The 25,928-nt window shown below is 52.9% G+C and overlaps 1 protein-coding gene across 2 annotated transcripts in view; it reads left to right on the plus strand.

The window, feature by feature from the left end:
• LOC130291147 (connector enhancer of kinase suppressor of ras 2-like) overlaps positions 1–25,928 on the plus strand; it is a 563,764-nt gene that overhangs the window by 390,377 nt on the left and 147,459 nt on the right. For both annotated transcript variants that reach the window (XM_056539606.1, XM_056539607.1), the window contains exons 7-8: positions 10,780–10,839; positions 21,603–21,671. In XM_056539606.1, the coding sequence (XP_056395581.1) occupies positions 10,780–10,839; positions 21,603–21,671 (129 nt within the window). The remainder of the gene's footprint in view (positions 1–10,779; positions 10,840–21,602; positions 21,672–25,928) is intronic.

Raw genomic sequence — 25,928 nt, forward strand, 5'->3', positions numbered from 1 at the left:
GGAGGGCAGGACGCAGATGTAAGGAGCGTGAGCGGAGGGCAGGACGCAGATGTAAGGAGTGTGAACGGAGGGCAGGACGAAGATGTAAGGAGTGTGAACGGAGGGCAGGACGCAGATGTAAAGAGTGTGAGCGGAGGGCAGGACGCAGATGTAAGGAGCGTGAACGGAGGGCAGGACGCAGATGTAAGAAGTGTGAACGGAGGGCAGGACTCAGATGAAAGGAGCGTGAGCGGAGGGCAGGACGCAGATGTAAGGAGGGTGAGCGGAGGGCAGGACGAAGATGTAAGGAGCGTGAACGGAGGGCAGGACGCAGATTTAAGGAGCGTAAACGGAGGGCAGGACGCAGATGTAAGGAGCGTGAGCGGAGGGCAGGACGCAGATGTAAGGAGCGTGAGCGGAGGGCAGGACGCAGATGTAAGGAGTGTGAGCGGAGCTCAGGACGCAAATGTAAGGAGCGTAAACGGAGGGCAGGACGCAGATGTAAGGAGTGTGAGCGGAGGGCAGGACGCAAATGTAAGGAGCGTAAACGGAGGGCAGGACGCAGATGTAAGGAGGGTGAGCGGAGGGCAGGACGCAGATGTAAGGAGGGTGAGCGGAGGGCAGGACGCAGATGTAAGGAGTGTGAACGGAGGGCAGGACGCAGATGTAAGGAGGGTGAGCGGAGGGCAGGACGCAGATGTAAGGAGTTTGAGCGGAGGGCAGGACGCAGATGTAAGGAGAGTGAGCCGAGGGCAGGACGCAGATGTAAGGAGCGTGAACGGAGGGCAGGACGCAGATGTAAGGAGGGTGAGCGGAGGGCAGGACGCAGATGTAAGAAGTGTGAGCGGAGGGCAGGACGCAGATGTAAGGAGTGTGAGCGGAGGGCAGGACGCAGATGTAAGGAGTGTGAGCGGAGGGCTGGACGCAGATGTAAGGAGGGTGAGCGGAGGGCAGGAAGCAGATGTAAGAAGTGTGAGCGGAGGGCAGGACACAGATGTAAGGAGTGTGAGTGGAGGGCAGGACGCAGATGTAAGGAGGGTGAGCGGAGGGCAGGACGCAGATGTAAGGAGGGTGAGCGGAGGGCAGGACGCAGATGTAAGGAGTGTGAGCGGAGAGCAGGACGCAGATATAAGGAGGGTGAGCGGAGGGCAGGACGCAAATGTAAGGAGCGTGAACGGAGGGCAGGACGCAGATGTAAGGAGAGTGAGCGGAGGGCAGGACGCAGATGTAAGGAGGGTGAGCGGAGGGTAGGACGCAGATGTAAGGAGTGTGAACGGAGGGCAGGACGCAGATGGAGCGGAGGGCAGGACGCAGATGTAAGGAGCGTGAATGGAGGGCAGGACGCAGATGTAAGGAGCGTGAACGGAGGGCAGGACGCAGATGTAAGGAGTGTGAGTGGAGGGCAGGACGCAGATGTAAGGAGGGTGAGCGGAGGGCAGGACGCAGATGTAAGGAGGGTGAGCGGAGGGCAGGACGCAGATGTAAGGAGTGTGAGCGGAGAGCAGGACGCAGATATAAGGAGGGTGAGCGGAGGGCAGGACGCAGATGTAAGGAGGGTGAGCGGAGGGCAGGACGAAGATGTAAGGAGCGTGAACGGAGGGCAGGACGCAGATTTAAGGAGCGTAAACGGAGGGCAGGACGCAGATGTAAGGAGCATGAGCGGAGGGCAGGACGCAGATGTAAGGAGCGTGAGCGGAGGGCAGGACGCAGATGTAAGGAGTGTGAACGGAGGGCAGGACGCAGATGTAAGGAGTTTGAGCGGAGGGCAGGACGCAGATGTAAGGAGAGTGAGCCGAGGGCAGGACGCAGATGTAAGGAGCGTGAACGGAGGGCAGGACGCAGATGTAAGGAGGGTGAGCGGAGGGCAGGACGCAGATGTAAGAAGTGTGAGCGGAGGGCAGGACGCAGATGTAAGGAGTGTGAGCGGAGGGCAGGACGCAGATGTAAGGAGTGTGAGCGGAGGGCTGGACGCAGATGTAAGGAGGGTGAGCGGAGGGCAGGAAGCAGATGTAAGAAGTGTGAGCGGAGGGCAGGACACAGATGTAAGGAGTGTGAGTGGAGGGCAGGACGCAGATGTAAGGAGGGTGAGCGGAGGGCAGGACGCAGATGTAAGGAGGGTGAGCGGAGGGCAGGACGCAGATGTAAGGAGTGTGAGCGGAGAGCAGGACGCAGATATAAGGAGGGTGAGCGGAGGGCAGGACGCAAATGTAAGGAGCGTGAACGGAGGGCAGGACGCAGATGTAAGGAGAGTGAGCGGAGGGCAGGACGCAGATGTAAGGAGGGTGAGCGGAGGGTAGGACGCAGATGTAAGGAGTGTGAACGGAGGGCAGGACGCAGATGTAAGGAGCGGGAGCGGAGGGCAGGACGCAGATGTAAGGAGCGTGAATGGAGGGCAGGACGCAGATGTAAGGAGCGTGAACGGAGGGCAGGACGCAGATGTAAGGAGTGTGAGTGGAGGGCAGGACGCAGATGTAAGGAGGGTGAGCGGAGGGCAGGACGCAGATGTAAGGAGGGTGAGCGGAGGGCAGGACGCAGATGTAAGGAGTGTGAGCGGAGAGCAGGACGCAGATATAAGGAGGGTGAGCGGAGGGCAGGACGCAGATGTAAGGAGGGTGAGCGGAGGGCAGGACGAAGATGTAAGGAGCGTGAACGGAGGGCAGGACGCAGATTTAAGGAGCGTAAACGGAGGGCAGGACGCAGATGTAAGGAGCATGAGCGGAGGGCAGGACGCAGATGTAAGGAGCGTGAGCGGAGGGCAGGACGCAGATGTAAGGAGTGTGAGCGGAGCTCAGGACGCAAATGTAAGGAGCGTAAACGGAGGGCAGGACGCAGATGTAAGGAGTGTGAGCGGAGGGCAGGACGCAAATGTAAGGAGCGTAAACGGAGGGCAGGACGCAGATGTAAGGATGGTGAGCGGAGGGCAGGACGCAGATGTAAGGAGGGTGAGCGGAGGGCAGGACGCAGATGTAAGGAGGGTGAGCGGAGGGCAGGACGCAGATGTAAGGAGTTTGAGCGGAGGGCAGGACGCAGATGTAAGGAGAGTGAGCGGAGGGCAGGACGCAGATGTAAGGAGCGTGAACGGAGGGCAGGACGCAGATGTAAGGAGGGTGAGCGGAGGGCAGGACGCAGATGTAAGAAGTGTGAGCGGAGGGCAGGACGCAGATGTAAGGAGTGTGAGCGGAGGGCAGGACGCAGATGTAAGGAGTGTGAGCGGAGGGCTGGACGCAGATGTAAGGAGGGTGAGCGGAGGGCAGGAAGCAGATGTAAGAAGTGTGAGCGGAGGGCAGGACGCAGATGTAAGGAGGGTGAGCGGAGGGCAGGACGCAGATGTAAGGAGGGTGAGCGGAGGGCAGGACGCAGATGTAAGGAGTGTGAGCGGAGAGCAGGACGCAGATATAAGGAGGGTGAGCGGAGGGCAGGACGCAAATGTAAGGAGCGTGAACGGAGGGCAGGACGCAGATGTAAGGAGAGTGAGCGGAGGGCAGGACGCAGATGTAAGGAGGGTGAGCGGAGGGTAGGACGCAGATGTAAGGAGTGTGAACGGAGGGCAGGACGCAGATGTAAGGAGGGTGAGCGGAGGGCAGGACACAAATGAAAGGAGTGTGAACGGAGGGCAGGACGCAGATGTAAGGAGTGTGAGCGGAGGGCAGGACGCAGATGTAAGAAGGGTGAGCGGAGGGCAGGACGCAGATGTAAGGAGTGTGAACGGAGGGCAGGACGCAGATGTAAGGAGCGTGAACGGAGGGCAGGACGCAGATGTAAGGAGCGTGAACGGAGGGCAGGACGCAGATGTAAGGAGTGTGAACGGAGGGCAGGACGCAGATGTAAGGAGCGTGAACGGAGGGCAGGACTCAGATGTAAGGAGCGTGAACGGAGGGCAGGACGCAGATGTAAGAAGGTTGATCGGAGGGCAGGACGCAGATGTAAGGAGTGTGAGCGGAGGGTAGGACTCAGATGTAAGGAGTGTGAACGGAGGGCAGGACGCAGATGTAAGGAGTGTGAACGGAGGGCAGGACGCAGATGTAAGGAGCGTGAACGGAGGGCAGGACGCAGATGTAAGGAGTGTGAACGGAGGGCAGGACGCAGATGTAAGGAGCGTGAACGGAGGGCAGGACTCAGATGTAAGGAGCGTGAACGGAGGGCAGGACTCAGATGTAAGAAGGTTGATCGGAGGGCAGGACGCAGATGTAAGGAGTGTGAGCGGAGGGTAGGACTCAGATGTAAGGAGGGTGAGCGGAGGGTAGGACTCAGATGTAAGGAGGGTGAACGGAGGGCAGGACGCAGATGTAAGGAGCGTGAACGGAGGGCAGGACGCAGATGTAAGGAGTGTGAGCGGAGGGTAGGACTCAGATGTAAGGAGTGTGAGCGGAGGGTAGGACTCAGATGTAAGGAGGGTGAACGGAGGGCAGGACGCAGATGTAAGGAGCGTGAACGGAGGGCAGGACGCAGATGTAAGGAGCGTGAACGGAGGGCAGGACGCAGATGTAAGGAGGGTGAGCGGAGGGCAGGACGCAGATGTAAGGAGCGTGAACGGAGGGCAGGACGCAGATGTAAGGAGGGTGAGCGGAGGGCAGGACGCAGATGTAAGGAGGGTGAGCGGAGGGCAGGACGCAGATGGAAGGAGTGTGAGCGGAGGGCAGGACACAGATGTAAGGAGCGTGAGCGGAGGGCAGGACGCAGATGTAAGGAGCGTGAGCGGAGGGCAGGACGCAGATGTAAGGAGCGTGAGCGGAGGGCAGAACGCAGATGTAAGGAGTGTGAGCGGAGGGCAGGACGCAGATGTAAGGAGCGTGAGCGGAGGGCAGGACGCAGATGTAAGGAGCGTGAACGGAGGGCAGGACGCAGATGTAAGGAGTGTGAGCGGAGGGCAGGACGCAGATGTAAGGAGTGTGAGCGGAGGGCAGGACGCAGATGTAAGGAGCGTGAGCGGAGGGCAGAACGCAGATGTAAGGAGGGTGAGCGGAGGGCAGAACGCAGATGTAAGGAGTGTGAGCGGAGGGCAGGACGCAGATGTAAGGAGCGTGAGCGGAGGGCAGGACGCAGATGTAAGGAGCGTGAGCGGAGGGCAGGACGCAGATGTAAGGAGCGTGAGCGGAGGGCAGGACGCAGATGTAAGGAGCGTGAACGGAGGGCAGGACGTAGATGTAAGGAGGGTGAGCGGAGGGCAGGACGTAGATGTAAGGAGTGTGAGCGGAGGGCAGGACGCAGATGTAAGGAGTGTGAGCGGAGGGCAGGACGCAGATGTAAGGAGTGTGAGCGGAGGGCAGGACGCAGATGTTAGGAGCGCACTCTCAAAGTGGACTCTAGATAAAAGGTTCTGTCAGTGGAGACCACAAGGATCCGTCCTGGCACTGGACTGAACTTCAGAATATTGTACAATTTCGTCGTCTCTCATAGATGATGTCTTCAGCTGGTCTGTACACACTGTTTTAAAAAAAAGTGTAAACCAAAAAGGCGCAAAAAATAGGTGCAGCACTGCGCCAAATGTGAGACAAATCTACACACAAAGCCATCTCTAAAGACAATGATAAATGCCGCCCTTTGTGTGTCCTCCATCTCTGTGTCCTCCATCTCTGTGTCCTCCCATCTCTGCGTCCTCCATCTCTCTGTCCTCCATCTCTGTGTCCTCCATCTCTGCATCCTTCATCTCTGCGTCCTCCATCTCTGCGTCCTCCATCTCTGTGCCCTCCATCTCTGTGCCCTCCATCCCTGTCCTCCATCTCTTTGTCCATCTCTGCATCCTCCATCTCTGTGTCCTCCATCTCTGTGTCCTCCCATCTTTGTGTTCTCCATCTCTCTGTCCTCCATCTCTGTGTTCTCCATCTCTGCGTCCTCCATCTCTCTGTCCTCCATCTCTCTGTCCTCCATCTCTCTGTCCTCCATCTCTGTGTCCTCCATCTCTGTGTCCTCCATCTCTGTGTCCTCCATATCTGTGTCCTCCATATCTGTGTCCTCCATCTCTGTGTCCTCCATCTCTGCGTCCTCTATCTCTGTGTCCATCTCTGTGTCCTCCATCTCTGTGTCATCCCATCTCTGTGTTCTCCATCTCTCTGTCCTCCATCTCTGTGTTCTCCATCTCTGCGTCCTCCATCTCTCTGTCCTCCATCTCTCTGTCCTCCATCTCTCTGTCCTCCATCTCTCTGTCCTCCATCTCTGTGTCCTCCATCTCTGTGTCCTCCATATCTGTGTCCTCCATATCTGTGTCCTACATATCTGTGTCCTCCATCTCTGTGTCCTCCATCTCTGCGTCCTCCATCTCTGTGTCCTCCATCTCTGTGTCATCCCATCTCTGTGTTCTCCATCTCTCTGTCCTCCATCTCTGTGTTCTCCATCTCTGCGTCCTCCATCTCTCTGTCCTCCATCTCTGTGTCCTCCATATCTGTGTCCTCCATCTCTGCGTCCTCCATCTCTGCATCCTCCATCTCTGTGTCCATCTCTGCGTCCTCCATCTGTGTCCGCCATCTCTGTGTCCTCCATCTCTGTCCCCTCCATCCCTGTCCTCCATCTCTGTGTCCATCTCTGCATCCTCCATCTGTGTCCGCCTTCCCTGTCCTCCATCTCTGTGTCCATCTCTGTGCCCTCCATCCGTGTCCTCCATCCCTGTCCTCCATCTCTGTGTCCATCTCTGCGTCCTTCATCTCTGTGTCCTCCATCTCTGCGCCCTCCATCTCTGCGCCCTCCATCTCTGTGCCCTCCATCTCTGTCCTCCATCTCTGTCCTCCATCTCTGTGTCCATCTCTGTGTCCTTCATCTGTGTCCGCCATCTCTTTGTCCGCCATCTCTGTGTCCTCCATCTCTGCGCCCTCCATCTCTGTGTCCATCTCTGTGTCCTCTATCTCTGTTTCCTCCATCTCTGTGTCCTCCATCTGTGTCCTCCATGTCTGTGTCCTCCATGTCTGTGTCCTCCATCTCTGCGTCCTCCATCTCTGCGTCCTCCATCTCTGCGTCCTCCATCTCTGCGTCCTCCATCTCTGCGTCCTCCATCTCTGCGTCCTGCATCTCTGCGTCCTCCATCTCTGCGTCCTCCATCTCTGTCCTCCATCTCTGTGTCCATCTCTGTCCTCCATCTCTGTGTCCATCTCTGCGTCCTCCATCTGTGTGTCCTCCATCTCTGTCCTCCATCTCTGTGTCCATCTCTGTGTCCATCTCTGTCCTCCATCTCTGTGTCCATCTCTGCGTCCTCCATCTGTGTGTCCTCCATCTCTGTCCTCCATCTCTGTGTTCATCTCTGTCCTCCATCTCTGTGTCCATCTCTGTCCTCCATCTCTGTGTCCATCTCTGCGTCCTCCATCTCTGCGTCCTCCATCTCTGTGTCCATCTCTGTCCTCCATCTCTGTGTCCATCTCTGTCCTCCATCTCTGCGTTCTTCATCTCTGTGCCCTCCATCCCTGTCCTCCATCTCTGTGTCCATCTCTGCGTCCTCCATCTCTGTTTCCTTCATCTCTGTGTCCTTCATCTCTGTCCTCCATCTCTGCGTCCTTCATCTCTGTGCCCTCCATCTCTGTGTCCATCTCTGCGTCCTCCATCTGTGTCCTCCATCTCTGCGTCCTCCATCTCTGTGTCCTCCATATCTCTGTCCTCCATCTCTGTGTCCATCTCTGCGTCCTCCATCTGTGTCCGCCATCTCTTTGTCTTCCATCTCTGTGTCCATCTCTGCGTCCTCCATCTGTGTCCTCCATCTCTGCGTCCTCCATCTCTGTGTCCTCCATCTCTGTGTCCATCTCTGTGTCCTCCATCTCTGTGTCCTCCATCTCTCTGTCCTCCATCTCTGTGTCCATCTCTGCGTCCTCCATCTGTGTCCTCCATCTCTGTGTCCTCCATCTCTGTGTCCATCTCTGTGTCCTCCATCTCTGTGTCCTCCATCCCTGTCCTCCATCTCTGTGTCCATCTCTGTGTCCATCTCTCTGTCCTCCATCTCTGTGTCCTCCATCTCTGCGTCCTCCATCTCTGTGTCCATCTCTGTGTCCATCTCTCTGTCCTCCATCTCTCTGTCCTCCATCTCTCTGTCCTCCATCTCTCTGTCCTCCATCTCTGTGTCCTCCATCTCTGTGTCCTCCATCTCTGTGTCCTCCATCCTTGTCCTCCATCTCTGTGTCCATCTATGTGTCCATCTCTCTGTCCTCCATCTGTGTGTCCTTTATCTCTGTGTCCTCCATCTCTGTGTCCATCTCTGTGTCCATCTCTCTGTCCTCCATCTGTGTGTCCTCTATCTCTGTGTCCGCCATCTCTGTGTCCATCTCTGTGTCCATCTCTGTGTCCTCCATCTCTGTGTCCTCCATCTCTGTCCTCCATCTCTGCGTCCTCCATCTCTGCGTCCTCCATCTCTGTGTCCTCCATCTCAGTCCTCCATCTCTGTCCTCCATCTCTCTGTCCTCCATCTGTGTCCATCTCTCTGTCCTCCATCTGTGTGTCCTCTATCTCTGTGTCCGCCATCTCTGTGTCCATCTCTGTGTCCATCTCTGTGTCCTCCATCTCTGCGTCCTCCATCTCTGTGTCCTCCATCTCTGTCCTCCATCTCTGTCCTCCATCTCTCTGTCCTCCATCTGTGTCCTCCATCTCTGTGTCCTCCATCTCTGTGTCCTCCATCTCTGTGTCCTCCATCTCTGCGTCCTCCATCTCTGTGTCCTCCATCTCTGTCCTCCATCTCTGTCCTCCATCTCTCTGTCCTCCATCTGTGTCCTCCATCTCTGCGTCCTCCATCTCTCTGTCCGCCATCTCTGTGTCCATCTCTGCGTCCTCCATCTCCAGCAGCTTCATCCTTGTGCCTCCCATCCCGGACATTATGTTGAATAGGTTTTATTTTGGGTTTCGTCTCCTCCCGTGTGTCTTGGAGTCATCGCTCTGAGGAGAATTGGATATTGTCACCATTTCTTGCGCTCTGCACAAATTCGGAGGAAACGTCTCCAAAATCCACTGAGGTGGAAGCAGGAAAGGATGGAGGTTAATCGTGTTCCCTCCACCTGGCTGCTCTCCAGCTCCTCACCCTCCTCCATCCGGGATGACTGCGCTCTGTTCCAGTATTCAGCGCTATAAGCAGAAGCGCCTCTCTCTATCTCCTGTTTTTTTGTTACAGTGTGATTACTAAGTAGGGTGCCTCCTCCAGCTGTTGCAGAACTACAACTTCCAGCATGCCCAAAAATGCATCTTCTCACACCTGTAGTTTTGTTACAGTGTATTAGTCTAGACTTGTGTTCCCCAACTCATGGCTTTCCAGCTGCTGCAATTCTACAATGCCCATCGCACACTGATAGCCAAGAGCTGAAGGTTTGTTACAGTGTATCAGTCTAGACAAGTGTTTCTCAACCCATGGTTCTCCAGCAGTTGCAAAGATACTCATCCCATCAGACCCTGACTGCCAAAGACTGAAGGTTTGTTACAGTGTATCAGTCTAGACCAGTGGATCTCCAGATGTTCTAAACTAAAACTCCCAACATGCCCTGAAAGTTCTAGGCTGAAGGTTTGTTACAATGTATGCGTCTAGATCACTGATTCTCAACCAGCGTGCCTCCAGCTGTTGCAAAACTACAATTCCCAGCATGCCCGGACAGCCTTTGGCTGTCCGGGCATGCTGGGAGTTGTAGTTTTGCAGCAGCTGGAGGCACCCTGGTTGGGAAACACTGATCTGCAGTTTAGATTGATACCATTTCCATTTACTGACACAAAGTATATGAGAACGTTGCAGAACATTTTTTTTTTTTGCACAGTAATAGTTTTGTAATAATATTGCATCATCCTGATCATGACACAAAATAAAAATCAGTAAAAAAAAGTTAAAAAAAAACTTTTAAAGCCATATAGGTCTGTGATGGTAAAACAGCGAATAATTTCATTATTATCATTATTATTATAATCTTATTATCAATTTTTATTATTATCAATGTATTATTATTATTATCATCATCATCAATTATTATTATTATTATTATTATTGTTGTTGTTATTAATTATTATTATTATTGTTATTATTATTTTCATCATGATTATTAATATTATTACTATTATTATCATTGTTATTATTACTAGTATGATTATTATTATCCATTATTATTATCATTATTATTATTACTAGTATGATTATTATTATCCATTATTATTATTATCATTATTATTGTCATCGTGATTATTAATATTATTATTATTACTAGTATGATTATTATTATTATTATCCATTATTATTATTACTAGTATGATTATTATTATTAGCCATTATTATTATTATTACTAGTATGATTATTATTATTAGCCATTATTATTATTATTATTATTACTAGTATGATTATTATTATTAGCCATTATTATTACTAGTATGATTATTATTATTAGCCATTATTATTATTATTATTACTAGTATGATTATTATTATTAGCCATTATTATTATTATTACTAGTATGATTATTATTATTATTATTATTATTACTAGTATGATTATTATTATTAGCCATTATTATTATTATTATTACTAGTATGATTATTATTATTAGCCATTATTATTATTATTACTAGTATGATTATTATTATTAGCCATTATTATTATTATTACTAGTATGATTATTATTATTATCCATTATTATTATTATTGTCATTTTTTTATTATTATTATTTTTATTATTATTATCATTATTATTATTTTTATTATCATTATTATTATTATTATCATTATTATGTTTATTATTATTATTATTATTTTTTATTTATTTATTATTATTGTGTACTTTTCTGGTGTCGTATTATCTGATGTACTTGGGTGGATGTAATATAAATAAGTGTTCCGCTAACCATGTGATGTGACTCTTTTCCAGGGGATGTACATCAAATCCACGTACGACGGGCTCCACGTCATCACCGGGACCACGGAAAACGTGAGTGAAGTGCGACACTGTCTTTATTGTTGCGTTTGTCATTCGTGACAGAATATCAATGTCTCAAATATTTTCTACTATCTACAGTTTCGGAACTACCGCAACTACAGGAATTGTAATTGTGGTAGTAGTGTTTCCCGACCAGGGTGCCTCCAGCTGTTGCAAAACTACAACTCCCAGCATGCTCGGACAGCCAAAGGCTGTCCGAGCATGCTGAAAGTTGTAGTTTTGCCACAGCTGGAGGCTCTCTTGTTGAAAAACACTACTATAAGGCAACTATAGGACATTTGAGTCTTTGATTTATTTTGCCCCCTAGATGCTGCAGCCATTACAGACCATGGCATCTAAGTGGCTAAACAGAAGGGAGTTGCCATGGCAGCTAGGAACTTAGTGATGCCATGTTAGTATTCCTATTACACCCGGCCAAAGGATGAGTAGTACAATGAGTAGTGTATTGATTGAGCAATTGCATATTCAATAAAAAAAATACAAGAAAAATAAAATATTTAAAAAAAATTATTTATTACATTTTTCTCCCCATTTTACAAACTTTTTAAAATTCAAACAACAAAAACCTATTAAACTACAATGTCGTAAAAAATATATTGCTGCCATCTCTTCACCTCACCCCCTTAAGGCTATGTTCACATGTGGCGTTTCGGAAAATGTGGTATAAATAGCGCAATTTTATTGTCTTCAAAATCGAGCACAGGAGCGGCGCTCACTTCGTAGATTGGGTGCACTCACAGTTAATGATGGGAATCGGCGATCCCACATATGTCTGTCATTAACCCCTTAAGTGCCGTGATCAATCATGGCACTTAAAGTAGATCTCCGGTGATAAAAACTAAAAAATGTGTGTCTCCCCCTATCTACAGGATAGGGGATAAGTAGCTGATTGTGGAGGGTCCAAGCACTGGAGACCCCCCAACAATCCCAAAGATAGGACGCTCTGTCGTCAGAGTACTCCTTTAAAGAGGTACCTCCGTGCTCCAGGGTTCTGAACATTTTGTTCAGAACACTTGGAGCTGGTGGCCATGATTGTGACAGCACGGCCAAACCCCCAGTGATGTCACGACACGCCTCTCTATTCCTTTCTAAGGGTGGGGGGGCGTGTTGGCCATAACATTCCCTCCCATAGACATGAATGGAGGGGGCGTGATGCAACGCTACGAGGGGCGTGGCCGTGACATCACCACAACTGCCGCCGGAACCTGGTGTTTAGAATGCCGGGTGCTGCAGGAGATCACAGGGGGTCCCAGTGGCGGGACCACCGCAATCAAAAATCTTACCCTCTATCCTTTAGATAGGGGATGAGATATCTAGCAGCGGAGTACCCCTTTAAGGACATCAATGGCAGTCTCCCCCCCCCCCCCCGCCGCCCAATCAGCACCCCAGGAACATATATGCGGGGGTCCAATCAGTTTACCTTGCAGTCGGAGGTCTTCTCACCTAGCAAAAAAAAACAAAAAAAACACATATTTGGTATTATCATGTATGGATTTGTCCAAAGAACGAAAATTCAATATTATTGATCCTATACAGTAAATGGCGTGAATACAAAACAGTAATTCCAAAATTGCTGATTGCCTAGGGGCAAAGTTCCCCTTTAAGCATGCTTATTTTGTTACAAAAGTTAGACTTTTTTAAAAGTAGTACAACAATAGAAAAGATAAATATAATAGTAAAGAAAATCCGTTTTACCATACAGTGCACTGCGAAAAACACGAAACCCCTAAAATTTGCATAATTTCCTTTTTTGCCCCAACAAACAATATACATATACATATATATATTATTATTATTATATATTTTTATTTTTTTATTTATTTGCCATACATTTTATGGTAGAATGAAAGGAGCCGTTAGAAGGTACAATTGGTCGCGCAAAAAACTAAATAAAAGGGGGTAAAATAAGAGTTCTGACTCTTAAAAAGAAAGGAGGGGAAAACAAAAATTGTCTGTTTTCCTAAAGCTCAAAAAAAAAATTCCAAAAATTTCTGTGGCAGGAAGGGTTTAGGCCGTGATGGACAAGCTGAGGTTTCGCTACAATGTAACGTGTAAATGAGAAGCAGCGGCCGGACACCCACATGTTGCTGCACGGTCAGACCCGATCCTCCTGCCGTCCTGCGCTGCTGCGCGTAAGAAATATCCCGCACACAGATTAAACACAACGGCCAAAATTTATTCCAATTTGCCGCTTGGTGAATTTTAATTATAACGCGGCCCCGGGTGGATTATCGTAGTAATGAGGCGGCAGAGTCCACACCGTAAACATGATATCTACGGGTGAGACGGAACAATCTGGGAAGAGCAGCAGCCGGAGTTTATAGGGAGATATTTGGCCGCAGCTTCAGGGATATTAATGGTTTCTTTGAAGAATATCGGCGAACGCAGCAGAATTTAGAACCTGTCATATTTATTGTAATTGAGAGGAAGCAGAATTAACCCTTAAAATGTACCCCCTATGCGACAATTCCTGTAATCTAATAACAGGCACAGGGCAGGTGATGGTGATAGGGCACAGGGCAGGTGATGGTGATAGGGCACAGGGCAGGTGAAAGGGCACAGGGCAGCTAATGGTGATAGGGCACAGGGCAGGTGATAGAGCACAGGGCAGGTGATGATGATAGGGCACAGGGCAGGTGATAGGGCACAGGGCAGGTGATGGTGATAGGGCACAGGGCAGGTGATGGTGATAGGGCACAGGGCAGGTGATAGGGCACAGGGCAGGTGATGGTGATAGGGCACAGGGCAGGTGATGGTGATAGGGCACAGGGCAGGTGATAGGGCACAGGGCAGGTGATGGTGATAGGGCCCAGGGCAGGTGATGGTGATAGGGCACAGGGCAGGTGATGTTGATAGGGCACAGGGCAGGTGATAGGGCACAGGGCAGGTGATGGTGATAGGGCACAGGGCAGGTGATGGTGATAGGGCACAGGGCAGGTGAAAGGGCACAGGGCAGCTAATGGTGATAGGGCACAGGGCAGGTGATAGGGCACAGGGCAGGTGATGGTGATAGGGCACAGGGCAGGTGATAGGGCACAGGGCAGGTGATGGTGATAGGGCACAGGGCAAGTGATAGGGCACAGGGCAAGTGATGGTGATAGGACACAGGGCAGGTGATGGTGATAGGGCACAGGGCAGGTGAAAGGGCACAGGGCAGGTGATGGTGATAGGGCAAAGGGCAGGTGATAGTGATAGGGCACAGGGCAGGTGATGGTGATAGGGCACAGGGCAGGTGATGGTGATAGGGCACAAGGCAGGTGATGGTGATAGGGCACAGGGCAGGTGATAGGGCACAGGGCAGGTGATGGTGATAGGGCACAGGGCAGGTGATGGTGATAGGGCACAGGGCAGGTGATAGGGAACAGGGCAGGTGATGGTGATGGGGCACAGGGCAGGTGATGGTGATAGGGCACAGGGCAGGTGATAGGGCACAGGGCAGGTGATGGTGATGGGGCACAGGGCAGGTGATAGGGCACAGGGCAGGTGATGGTGATAGGGCAAAGGGCAGGTGATGGTGATAGGGCACATGGCAGGTGATGGTGATAGGGCACAGGGCAGGTGATGGCGCATAGGGCAGGTGATAGTGATAGGGCACAGGGCAGGTGATAGGGCACAGGGCAGGTGATGGTGATAGGGCACAGGGCAGGTGACGGTGATAGGATACAGGGCAGGTGATGGGGATAGGGCACAGGGCAGGTGATGGCGCATAGGGCAGGTGATGGTGATAGGGCACAGGGCAGGTGATAGGGCACAGGGCAGGTGATGGTGATAGGGCACAGGGCAGGTGATGGTGATAGGGCACAGGGCATGTGATGGTGATAGGGCACAGGGCAGATGATGGCGCATAGGGCAGGTGATGGTGATAGGGCACAGGGCAGGTGATAGGGCACAGGGCAGGTGATGGTGATAGGGCACAGGGCAGGTGATAGGGCACAGGGCAGGTGATAGGGCACAGGGCAGGTGATGGTGATAGCGCACAGGGCAGGTGATAGGGCACAGGGCAGGTGATGGTGATAGGGCACAGGGCAGGTGATAGGGCACAGGGCAGGTGATAGGGCACAGGGCAGGTGATGGTGATAGCGCACAGGGCAGGTGATGGCGCACAGGGCAGGTGATGGTGATAGGGCACAGGGCAGGTGATAGGGCACAGGGCAGGTGATAGGGCACAAGGCAGGTGATGGTGATAGGGCACAGGGCAGGTGATGGTGATAGGGCACAGGGCAGGTGATAGGGCACAGGGCAGGTGATGGTGATAGGGCAAAGGGCAGGTGATAGTGATAGGGCACAGGGCAGGTGATGGTGATAGGGCACAGGGCAGGTGATGGCGCATAGGGCAGGTGATGGTGATAGGGCACAGGGCAGGTGATAGGGCACAGGGCAGGTGATGGTGATAGGGCACAGGGCAGGTGATGGCGCATAGGGCAGGTGATGGTGATAGGGCACAGGGCAGGTGATAGGGCACAGGGCAGGTGATGGTGATAGGGCACAGGGCAGGTGATGGTGATAGGGCACAGGGCAGGTGATAGGGCACAGGGCAGGTGATGGTGATAGGGTACAGGGCAGGTGATAGTGATAGGGCACAGGGCAGGTGATGGTGATAGGGCACAGGGCAGGTGATGGCGCATAGGGCAGGTGATGGTGATAGGGCACAGGGCAGGTGATAGGGCACAGGGCAGGTGATGGTGATAGGGCACAGGGCAGGTGATGGTGATAGGGCACAGGGCAGGTGATGGTGATAGGGCACAGGGCAGGTGATGGCGCACAGGGCAGGTGATGGTGATAGGGCACAGGGCAGGTGATAGGGCACAGGGCAGGTGATGGTGATAGGGCACAGGGCAGGTGATAGGGCACAGGGCAGGTGATGGTGATAGGGCACAGGGCAGGTGATGGTGATAGGGCACAGGGCAGGTGATAGGGAACAGGGCAGGTGATGGTGATGGGGCACAGGGCAGGTGATGGTGATAGGGCACAGGGCAGGTGATAGGGCACAGGGCAGGTGATGGTGATGGGGCACAGGGCAGGTGATAGGGCACAGGGCAGGTGATGGTGATAGGGCAAAGGGCAGGTGATAGTGATAGGGCACATGGCAGGTGATGGTGATAGGGCACAGGGCAGGTGATGGCGCATAGGGCAGGTGATAGTGATAGGGCACAGGGCAGGTGATAGGGCACAGGGCAGGTGATGTTGATAGGGCACAGGGCAGGTGACGGTGATAGGATACAGGGCAGGTGATGGTGATAGGGCACAGGGCAGGTGATGGCGCATAGGGCAAGTGATGGTGATAGGGCACAGGGCAGGTGATAGGGCACAGGGCAGGTGATGGTGATAGGGCACAGGGCAGGTGATGGTGATAGGGCACAGGGCAGGTGATAGGGCACAGGGCAGGTGATGGTGATAGGGCACAGGGCAGGTGATGGTGATAGGGCACAGGGCAGGTGATGGTGATAGGGCACAGGGCAGGTGATGGCGCACAGGGCAGGTGATGGTGATAGGGCACAGGGCAGGTGATAGGGCACAGGGCAGGTGATGGTGATAGGGCACAGGGCAGGTGATAGGGCAAAGGGCAGGTGATGGTGATAGGGCACAGGGCAGGTGATGGTGATAGGGCACAGGGCAGGTGATAGGGAACAGGGCAGGTGATGGTGATGGGGCACAGGGCAGGTGATGGTGATAGGGCACAGGGCAGGTGATAGGGCACAGGGCAGGTGATGGTGATGGGGCACAGGGAAGGTGATAGGGCACAGGGCAGGTGATGGTGATAGGGCAAAGGGCAGGTGATAGTGATAGGGCACATGGCAGGTGATGGTGATAGGGCACAGGGCAGGTGATGGCGCATAGGGCAGGTGATAGTGATAGGGCACAGGGCAGGTGATAGGGCACAGGGCAGGTGATGTTGATAGGGCACAGGGCAGGTGACGGTGATAGGATACAGGGCAGGTGATGGTGATAGGGCACAGGGCAGGTGATGGCGCATAGGGCAAGTGATGGTGATAGGGCACAGGGCAGGTGATAGGGCACAGGGCAGGTGATGGTGATAGGGCACAGGGCAGGTGATGGTGATAGGGCACAGGGCAGGTGATGGTGATAGGGCACAGGGCAGATGATGGCGCATAGGGCAGGTGATGGTGATAGGGCACAGGGCAGGTGATAGGGCACAGGGCAGGTGATGGTGATAGGGCACAGGGCAGGTGATAGGGCACAGGGCAGGTGATAGGGCACAGGGCAGGTGATGGTGATAGCGCACAGGGCAGGTGATGGCGCACAGGGCAGGTGATGGTGATAGGGCACAGGGCAGGTGATAGGGCACAGGGCAGGTGATAGGGCACAGGGCAGGTGATGGTGATAGGGCACAGGGCAGGTGATGGTGATAGGGCACAGGGCAGGTGATAGGGCACAGGGCAGGTGATGGTGATAGGGCAAAGGGCAGGTGATAGTGATAGGGCACAGGGCAGGTGATGGTGATAGGGCACAGGGCAGGTGATGGCGCATAGGGCAGGTGATGGTGATAGGGCACAGGGCAGGTGATGGTGATAGGGCACAGGGCAGGTGATGGCGCATAGGGCAGGTGATGGTGATAGGGCACAGGGCAGGTGATAGGGCACAGGGCAGGTGATGGTGATAGGGCACAGGGCAGGTGATGGTGATAGGGCACAGGGCAGGTGATAGGGCACAGGGCAGGTGATAGGGCACAGGGCAGGTGATGGTGATAGGGCACAGGGCAGGTGATGGTGATAGGGCACAGGGCAGGTGATGGCGCATAGGGCAGGTGATGGTGATAGGGCACAGGGCAGGTGATAGGGCACAGGGCAGGTGATGGTGATAGGGCACAGGGCAGGTGATGGTGATAGGGCACAGGGCAGGTGATGGTGATAGGGCACAGGGCAGGTGATGGCGCATAGGGCAGGTGATGGTGATAGGGCACAGGGCAGGTGATAGGGCACAGGGCAGGTGATGGTGATAGGGCACAGGGCAGGTGATAGGGCACAGGGCAGGTGATAGGGCACAGGGCAGGTGATAGGGCACAGGGCAGGTGATGGTGATAGGGCACAGGGCAGGTGATAGGGCACAGGGCAGGTGATGGTGATAGGGCACAGGGCAGGTGATGGTGATAGGGCACAGGGAAGGTGATAGGGCACAGGGCAGGTGATGGTGATAGGGCAAAGGGCAGGTGATAGTGATAGGGCACAGGGCAGGTGATGGTGATAGGGCACAGGGCAGGTGATGGCGCATAGGGCAGGTGATGGTGATAGGGCACAGGGCAGGTGATAGGGCACAGGGCAGGTGATGGTGATAGGGCACAGGGCAGGTGATGGTGATAGGGCACAGGGCAGGTGATGGTGATAGGGCACAGGGCAGGTGATGGCGCATAGGGCAGGTGATGGTGATAGGGCACAGGGCAGGTGATAGGGCACAGGGCAGGTGATGGTGATAGGGCACAGGGCAGGTGATGGTGATAGGGCACAGGGCAGGTGATGGTGATAGGGCACAGGGCAGGTGATGGCGCATAGGGCAGGTGATGGTGATAGGGCACAGGGCAGGTGATAGGGCACAGGGCTGGTGATGGTGATAGGGCACAGGGCAGGTGATGGTGATAGGGCACAGGGCAGGTGATGGTGATAGGGCACAGGGCAGGTGATAGGGCACAGGGCAGGTGATAGGGCACAGGGCAGGTGATGGTGATAGGGCACAGGGCAGGTGATGGTGATAGGGCACAGGGCAGGTGATAGGGCACAGGGCAGGTGATGGTGATAGGGCACAGGGCAGGTGATGGGGCACAGGGCAGGTGATGGTGATAGGGCACAGGGCAGGTGAAAGGGCACAGAGCAGGTGATGGTGATAGGGCACAGGGCAGGTGATAGGGCACAGGACAGGTGATAGGGCACAGGGCAGGTGATGGTGATAGGGCACAGGGCAGGTGATGGTGATAGGGCACAGGGCAGGTGATGGTGATAGGGCACAGGGCAGGTGATAGGGCACAGGGCAGGTGATGGTGATAGGGCACAGGGCAGGTGATGGTGATAGGGCACAGGGCAGGTGATGGGTCACGGGGCAGGTGATGGTGATAGGGCACAGGGCAGGGGATGGGACACAGGGCAGGTGATGGAGCACAGGGCAGGTGATGGTGATAGGGCACAGGGAAGGCAATGGTGATAGGGCACAGGGCAGGTGATGGGGCTCTGGGCAGTAGATGACGTACAGGGCAGGTGATGAGGCATGGAGCAGGTGATGGAGCATAGGGCAGTTGATGGGGCACAGGACAGGTTATAAGGCACAGTACAGGTGACGATGCACAGGACAATGATGACACACAGGACAGGTAAAGGGGCACTGGGCAGGTGATGAGGTACAGGACAGATTATATGGCACAGTACAGGTGATGAGGCACAGGACAGATGATGACACACAGGACAGGTGATGAGGCACAGGAAAGGGGGTGAGGAACAGGACAGGGGGTAATGCACAGGGCAGAAGATGGGGCACAGTGCAAGTTATGGGGCACAGGACAAGTGATTAGGCACAGGACAGGTGATTAGGCACAGGACAGGTGATGGGGCAGAGGGCAGGTGATGGGGCACAAGGCAAGTAATGGGGCACAGGACAGCTGATGAGCTCTTTGCCCCCCTGTTTGGCTGTGGGGCAGGGTGGGTTTGAGTGGGTTTGCGCAGCCACCGTGCACTCTCTCTGAACCCTGCGCTCTCTCTCTCGCCGAGATTTTGTCGCTGTTAATCTGCGCACCCGGTGGAGATGTCTCCGGAATCCCATTGCTTGTTAATTCTGACGCCTTGAACTTCCCTGACAGTAACATCTTAATAATCCTGCGGCTCAAAGGATAAAATGCAGCGAGCTCCGGAATTAGTGGCGGAACGTTTCATCACTCCGAAATCCTAGGGTGAAGATGAGAACGACCTGAAAACCCCAAAATTACCATGAGTGGGTGGAAATGTCTTAGTATAATGGGGAAGTCCTCATGTAAAGGAGAACTCCACCACTGCTCGGAAGAAGCCTTTATAGGGGATTTACCTTTTAATATACTTTATGTTTTAATTCCTTATCATAGACAAGATCTCTGGAACTTTTTTACAGAGGCTATAATCCTGTTCTTACCTAATACTCCTCACAGCTGAGGTTGTTGAAAAATCTGAACAGAACTGGTATGGGGGTCAGCAACAAGTGTATTTGGGTATAGACCTGGGCAGTAAGCTGGCTTTTTGCCCAGGTCATGGCAGTACAGTTACCTCTAATGTATGGTGGTGGTGGTCCAGTTACCTCTCTTGTCCTGGTGGTGGTGTGGTTAACTCTCTTGCCTTGTGGTTGCGGTCTAGTTACCTGTCTTGCCTGCTAGTGGTGGTCTGGTTTCCTCTCATGCCTAGTTTTGGTGGTCCGGTTTCCTCTCTTGTCCTGGTGGTGGACCAGTTACTTCTCTTGTCCTGGTGGTGGACCAGTTACCTCTCTTGTCCTGGTGGTGGTGGTCCGGTTACCTCTTTTGTCCTGGGGGTGTAGGTCCAGTTACCTCTCTTGTCCTGGGGGTGGAGGTCCAGTTACCTCTCATGCCCTGGTGGTAGAGGTCCAGTTACCTCTCTTGTCCTGGTGGTAGTGGTCCAGTTACCTCTCTTGTCCTGGGGGTGGTGGTTCAGTTACCTCTCTTGTCCTAAGGTTGGTGGTTCAGTTACCTCTCTTGTCCTGGTGGTGGTGGTCCAGATACCTCTCTTGTACTGGTGGTGGTGGTCCCGTTACCTCTCTTGTCCTGGGGAAGGTGGTTCAGTTACCTCTCTTGCCCTGGGGGTGTTATAGTTACCTCTCTAGCCCCGGTGGTGGTCCATTTACCTCTCTTGTCCTGGTGGTGGTCCTGTTACCTCTCTTATCCTGGTGGTGGTGGTCCAGTTACCTCTCTTGTCCTGGTAGTGGTGGTCCAGTTACCTCTCTTGTCCTAGTGGTGGTGGTCCAGTTGCCTCTCTAGCCCTGGTGGTGGTGGTCCAGTTACTTCTCTTGTCATGGTGGTGGTCCAGTTACCTCTCTTGTACTGGTGGTGGGGGTCCAGTAACCTCTCTTGTCCTGGTGGTGGTGGTCCAGTAACCTCTCTTGTACTGGGGGTGGTGGTCCGGTTACCTCTCTTGTACTGGTGGTGGTGGTCCAGTTACCTCTCTTATACTGGTGGTGGTGGTCCAGTTACCTCTCTTGTACTGGGGGTGGTGGTCCAGTTACCTCTCTTGTACTGGTGGTGGTCCAGTAACCTCTCTTGTACTGGGGGTGGTGGTACGGTTACCTCTCTTGTACTGGTGGTGGTGGTCCAGTAACATCTCTTGTACTGGGGGTGGTGGTCCAGTTACCTCTCTTGTACTGGTGGTGGTGGTCCAGTTACCTCTCTTGTACTGGGGGTGGTGGTCCAGTTACCTCTCTTGTACTGGGGGTGGTGGTCTGGTTACCTCTCTTGTACTGGTGGTGGTGGTCCAGTTACCTCTCTTGTACTGGTGGTGGTGGTCCAGTTACCTCTCTTGTACTGGGGGTGGTGGTAAAGTTACCTCTCTTGTACTCGGGGTGGTGGTCTGGTTACCTCTCTTGTACTGGTGGTGGTGGTCCGGTTACCTCTCTTGTACTGGGGGTGGTGGTCCAGTAACCTCTCTTGTACTGGGGGTGGTGATCCGGTTACCTCTCTTGTACTGGTGGTGGTGGTCCAGTTACCTCTCTTGTACTGGTGGTGGTGGTCCAGTTAACTCCTTGTGTAATATTAATTATGGTTTCTTTTCTTATCACAGTCTCCTGCCGACCAGTGTAAGAAGATCCACGCGGGTGATGAGGTTATTCAGGTGAACCATCAGACGGTGGTGAGTATGATGCTGGAAATGTATTTCTATATAATGTGAACAGGCATTAACCAGGGATTGTGTCTGATAAGACTAGAAATTCTCTGTATCTGACACCCTCTGATTTCCCTGTGTCAGCCCTGATAATCAGACAACTGTACCAAACCCTCAGCTATGAAAAGTATTAGGTCAAATCTGAAAAAGATCCTGAATATGGTAAGGAACTGAAAAATAGAAAAGGACAAAACTCCCCATGATGCCGTGCAGGTGTACGGACACATATAAGGGGCGGCTGCTGTATGGACACATATAAGGGGCTGCAGGTGTACGGACACATATAGAGGGGAGGCTGCTGTATGGACACATATAAGGGGCTGCAGGTGTATGGACACATATAAGGTGCGGCAGGGGTATGTACACATATAAGGTCCGGCAGGTGTATGGACACTTATAAGGGGCTGCAGGTGTATGGACACATATAGGGGGCGGCAGGGGTATGTACACATATAAGGTCCGGCAGGTGTATGGACACATATAAGGGGGGCAGCAGGTGTATGGACACATATAGGGGGCGGCAGGGGTATGTACACATATAAGGGGCGGCAGGTGTATGGACACATATAGGAGGCCACAGGTGTATAGACACATATAGGGGGCGGCAGGTGTATGGACACATATAGGGCGGCGGCAGGTGTATGGACACATATAAAGGGCGGCAGGTGTATGGACACATATAGGGGGGCGGCAGGTGTATGGAAACATATAGGGGGCAGCAGGTGTATGGACACATATAGGAGGGCAGCAGGTGTATGGACGCATATAGGGGCGACAGGTGTATGGACACATATAGGAGGCGACAGGAGTATGGACACATATAGGAGGCGACAGGTGTATGGACACATATAGGGGGTGGCATGTGTATGGACACATATAGGGGGGCAGCAGGTGTATGGACACATAGGGGGGCGGCAGGTGTATGGACACATATAGGAGGCGACAGGTGTATGGACACATATAGGAGGCGACAGGTGTATGGACACATATAGGGGGTAGCATGTGTATGGACACATATGGGGGGGCAGCAGGTGTATGGACACATATAGGGGGGCGGCAGGTGTATGGACACATATAGGAGGCGACAGGTGTATGGACACATATAGGGGGTGGCATGTGTATGGACACATATAGGGGGGCAGCAGGTGTATGGACACATATAGGGGGGCAGCAGGTGTATGGACACATATAAGGGGGCGGCAGGTGTATGGACACATATAGGAGGCGACAGGTTTATGGACACATATAGGAGGTGACAGGTGTATGGACACATATAAGGGCGGCAGGTGTATGGACATATATAGGAGGCGACAGGTGTATGGACACATATAAGGGCGGCAGGTATATGGACACATAAGGGCGGCAGGTGTATGGACACATATAAGGGCGGCAGGTGTATGGACACATATAAGGGGCGGCAGGTGTATGGACACATATAGGGGGCAGCAGGTATATGGACACATATAAGAGGCGGCAGGTATATGGACACATATAAGGGCGGCAGGTATATGGACACATATAAGGGGCGACAGGTGTATGGACACATATAAGGGCGGCAGGTGTATGGACACATATAAGGGGCGGCAGGTGTATGGACACATATAGGGGGCAGCAGGTATATGGACACATATAAGAGGCGGCAGGTGTATGGACACATATAGGGGGGCGGCAGGTGTATGGAAACATATAGGGGGCAGCAGGTGTATGGACACATATAGGAGGGCAGCAGGTGTATGGACGCATATAGGGGCGACAGGTGTATGGACACATATAGGAGGCGACAGGAGTATGGACACATATAGGAGGCGACAGGTGTATGGACACATATAGGGGGTGGCATGTGTATGGACACATATAGGGGGGCAGCAGGTGTATGGACACATAGGGGGGCGGCAGGTGTATGGACACATATAGGAGGCGACAGGTGTATGGACACATATAGGAGGCGACAGGTGTATGGACACATATAGGGGGTGGCATGTGTATGGACACATATGGGGGGGCAGCAGGTGTATGGACACATATAGGGGGGCGGCAGGTGTATGGACACATATAGGAGGCGACAGGTGTATGGACACATATAGGGGGTGGCATGTGTATGGACACATATAGGGGGGCAGCAGGTGTATGGACACATATAGGGGGGCAGCAGGTGTATGGACACATATAAGGGGGCGGCAGGTGTATGGACACATATAGGAGGCGACAGGTTTATGGACACATATAGGAGGTGACAGGTGTATGGACACATATAAGGGCGGCAGGTGTATGGACATATATAGGAGGCGACAGGTGTATGGACACATATAAGGGCGGCAGGTATATGGACACATAAGGGCGGCAGGTGTATGGACACATATAAGGGCGGCAGGTGTATGGACACATATAAGGGGCGGCAGGTGTATGGACACATATAGGGGGCAGCAGGTATATGGACACATATAAGAGGCGGCAGGTATATGGACACATATAAGGGCGGCAGGTATATGGACACATATAAGGGGCGACAGGTGTATGGACACATATAAGGGCGGCAGGTGTATGGACACATATAAGGGGCGGCAGGTGTATGGACACATATAGGGGGCAGCAGGTATATGGACACATATAAGAGGCGGCAGGTGTATGGACACATATAGGGGCGGCAGGTATATGGACACATATAAGGGGCGGCAGTTGTATGGACACAGATAGGGGGCAGCAGGTGTATGGACACATATAAGGGGCAGCAGGTGTATGGACACATATAGGGGCGGCAGGTGTATGGACACATATAGGGGCGACAGGTGTATGGACACATATAGGGGGGCGGCAGGTGTATGGAAACATATAGCGGGCAGCAGGTGTATGGACACATATAGGAGGGCAGCAGGTGTATGGACGCATATAGGGGCGACAGGTGTATGGACACATATAGGAGGGCAGCAGGTGTATCGACACATATAGGGGGTGGCATGTGTATGGACACATATGGGGGGGCAGCAGGTGTATGGACACATATAGGAGGTGACAGGTGTATGGACACATATAGGAGGCGACAGGTGTATGGACACATATAAGGGCGGCAGGTATATGGACACATATAAGGGGGGACAGGTGTATGGACCCATATAAGGGAGGCAGGTGTATGGACACATATAAGGGGTGGCAGTTGTATGGACACATATAGGGGGCAGCAGGTATATGGACACATATAAGGGCGGGAGGTGTATGGACACATATAAAGGGCGGCAGGTGTATTGACACATATAAGGGTGGCAGGTGTATGGACACATATAGGGGGCAGCAGGTATATGGACACATATAAGGGGTGGCAGTTGTATGGACACATATAGGGGCGGCAGGTATATGGACACATATAAGGGGCGGCAGGTGTATGGACACATATTGGGGGCAGCAGGTATATGGACAGATATAAGGGGCGGCAGTTGTATGGACACATATAGGGGCGGCAGGTATATGGACACATATAAGGGGCGGCAGTTGTATGGACACATATAGGGGGCAGCAGGTATATGGACACATATAAGGGGCGGCAGGTGTATGGACACATATACGGGCGGCAGGTGTATGGACACATATAAGGGGTGGCAGGTGTATGGACACATATAAGGGGCGGCAGTTGTATGGACACATATAAGGGGCGGAAGGTATATGGACACATATAAGGGGCGGCAGGTGTATGGACACATATAAGGGGCGGCAGGTGTATGGACACATATAGGGGGCAGCAGGTGTAAGGATACATATAAGGGGGCGGCAGGTGTATGGACACATAAGGTGCGGCAGGTGTATGGACACATATAAGGGCGGCAGGTGTATGGACACATATAGGGGCGGCAGGTGTATGGACACATATACGAGGTGGCAGGTGTATGGACACATATAGGGGGCAGCAGGTGTATGGACACATATAAGGGGCGGCAGGTGTATGGACACATATAGGGGGCAGCAGGTGTATGGACACATATACGGGCGGCAGGTGTATGGACACATATAAGGTGCGGCAGGTGTATGGACACATATAAGAGGCGGCAGTTGTATGGACACATATAAGGGGCGGCAGGTATATGGACACATATAGGGGCGGCAGGTGTATGGACACATATAAGGGGCGGCAGGTGTATGGACACATATAGGCGACTGCAGGTGTTACCCGTAGGCCACCCCTCACTACCACATCCCGCACCTATATCCCGGCGCCTGCCCGTGGCTCTGCGTCGC

The sequence above is a fragment of the Hyla sarda genome, chromosome 9, assembly GCF_029499605.1.
Source record: "Hyla sarda isolate aHylSar1 chromosome 9, aHylSar1.hap1, whole genome shotgun sequence".
Taxonomy (NCBI): domain Eukaryota; kingdom Metazoa; phylum Chordata; class Amphibia; order Anura; family Hylidae; genus Hyla; species Hyla sarda.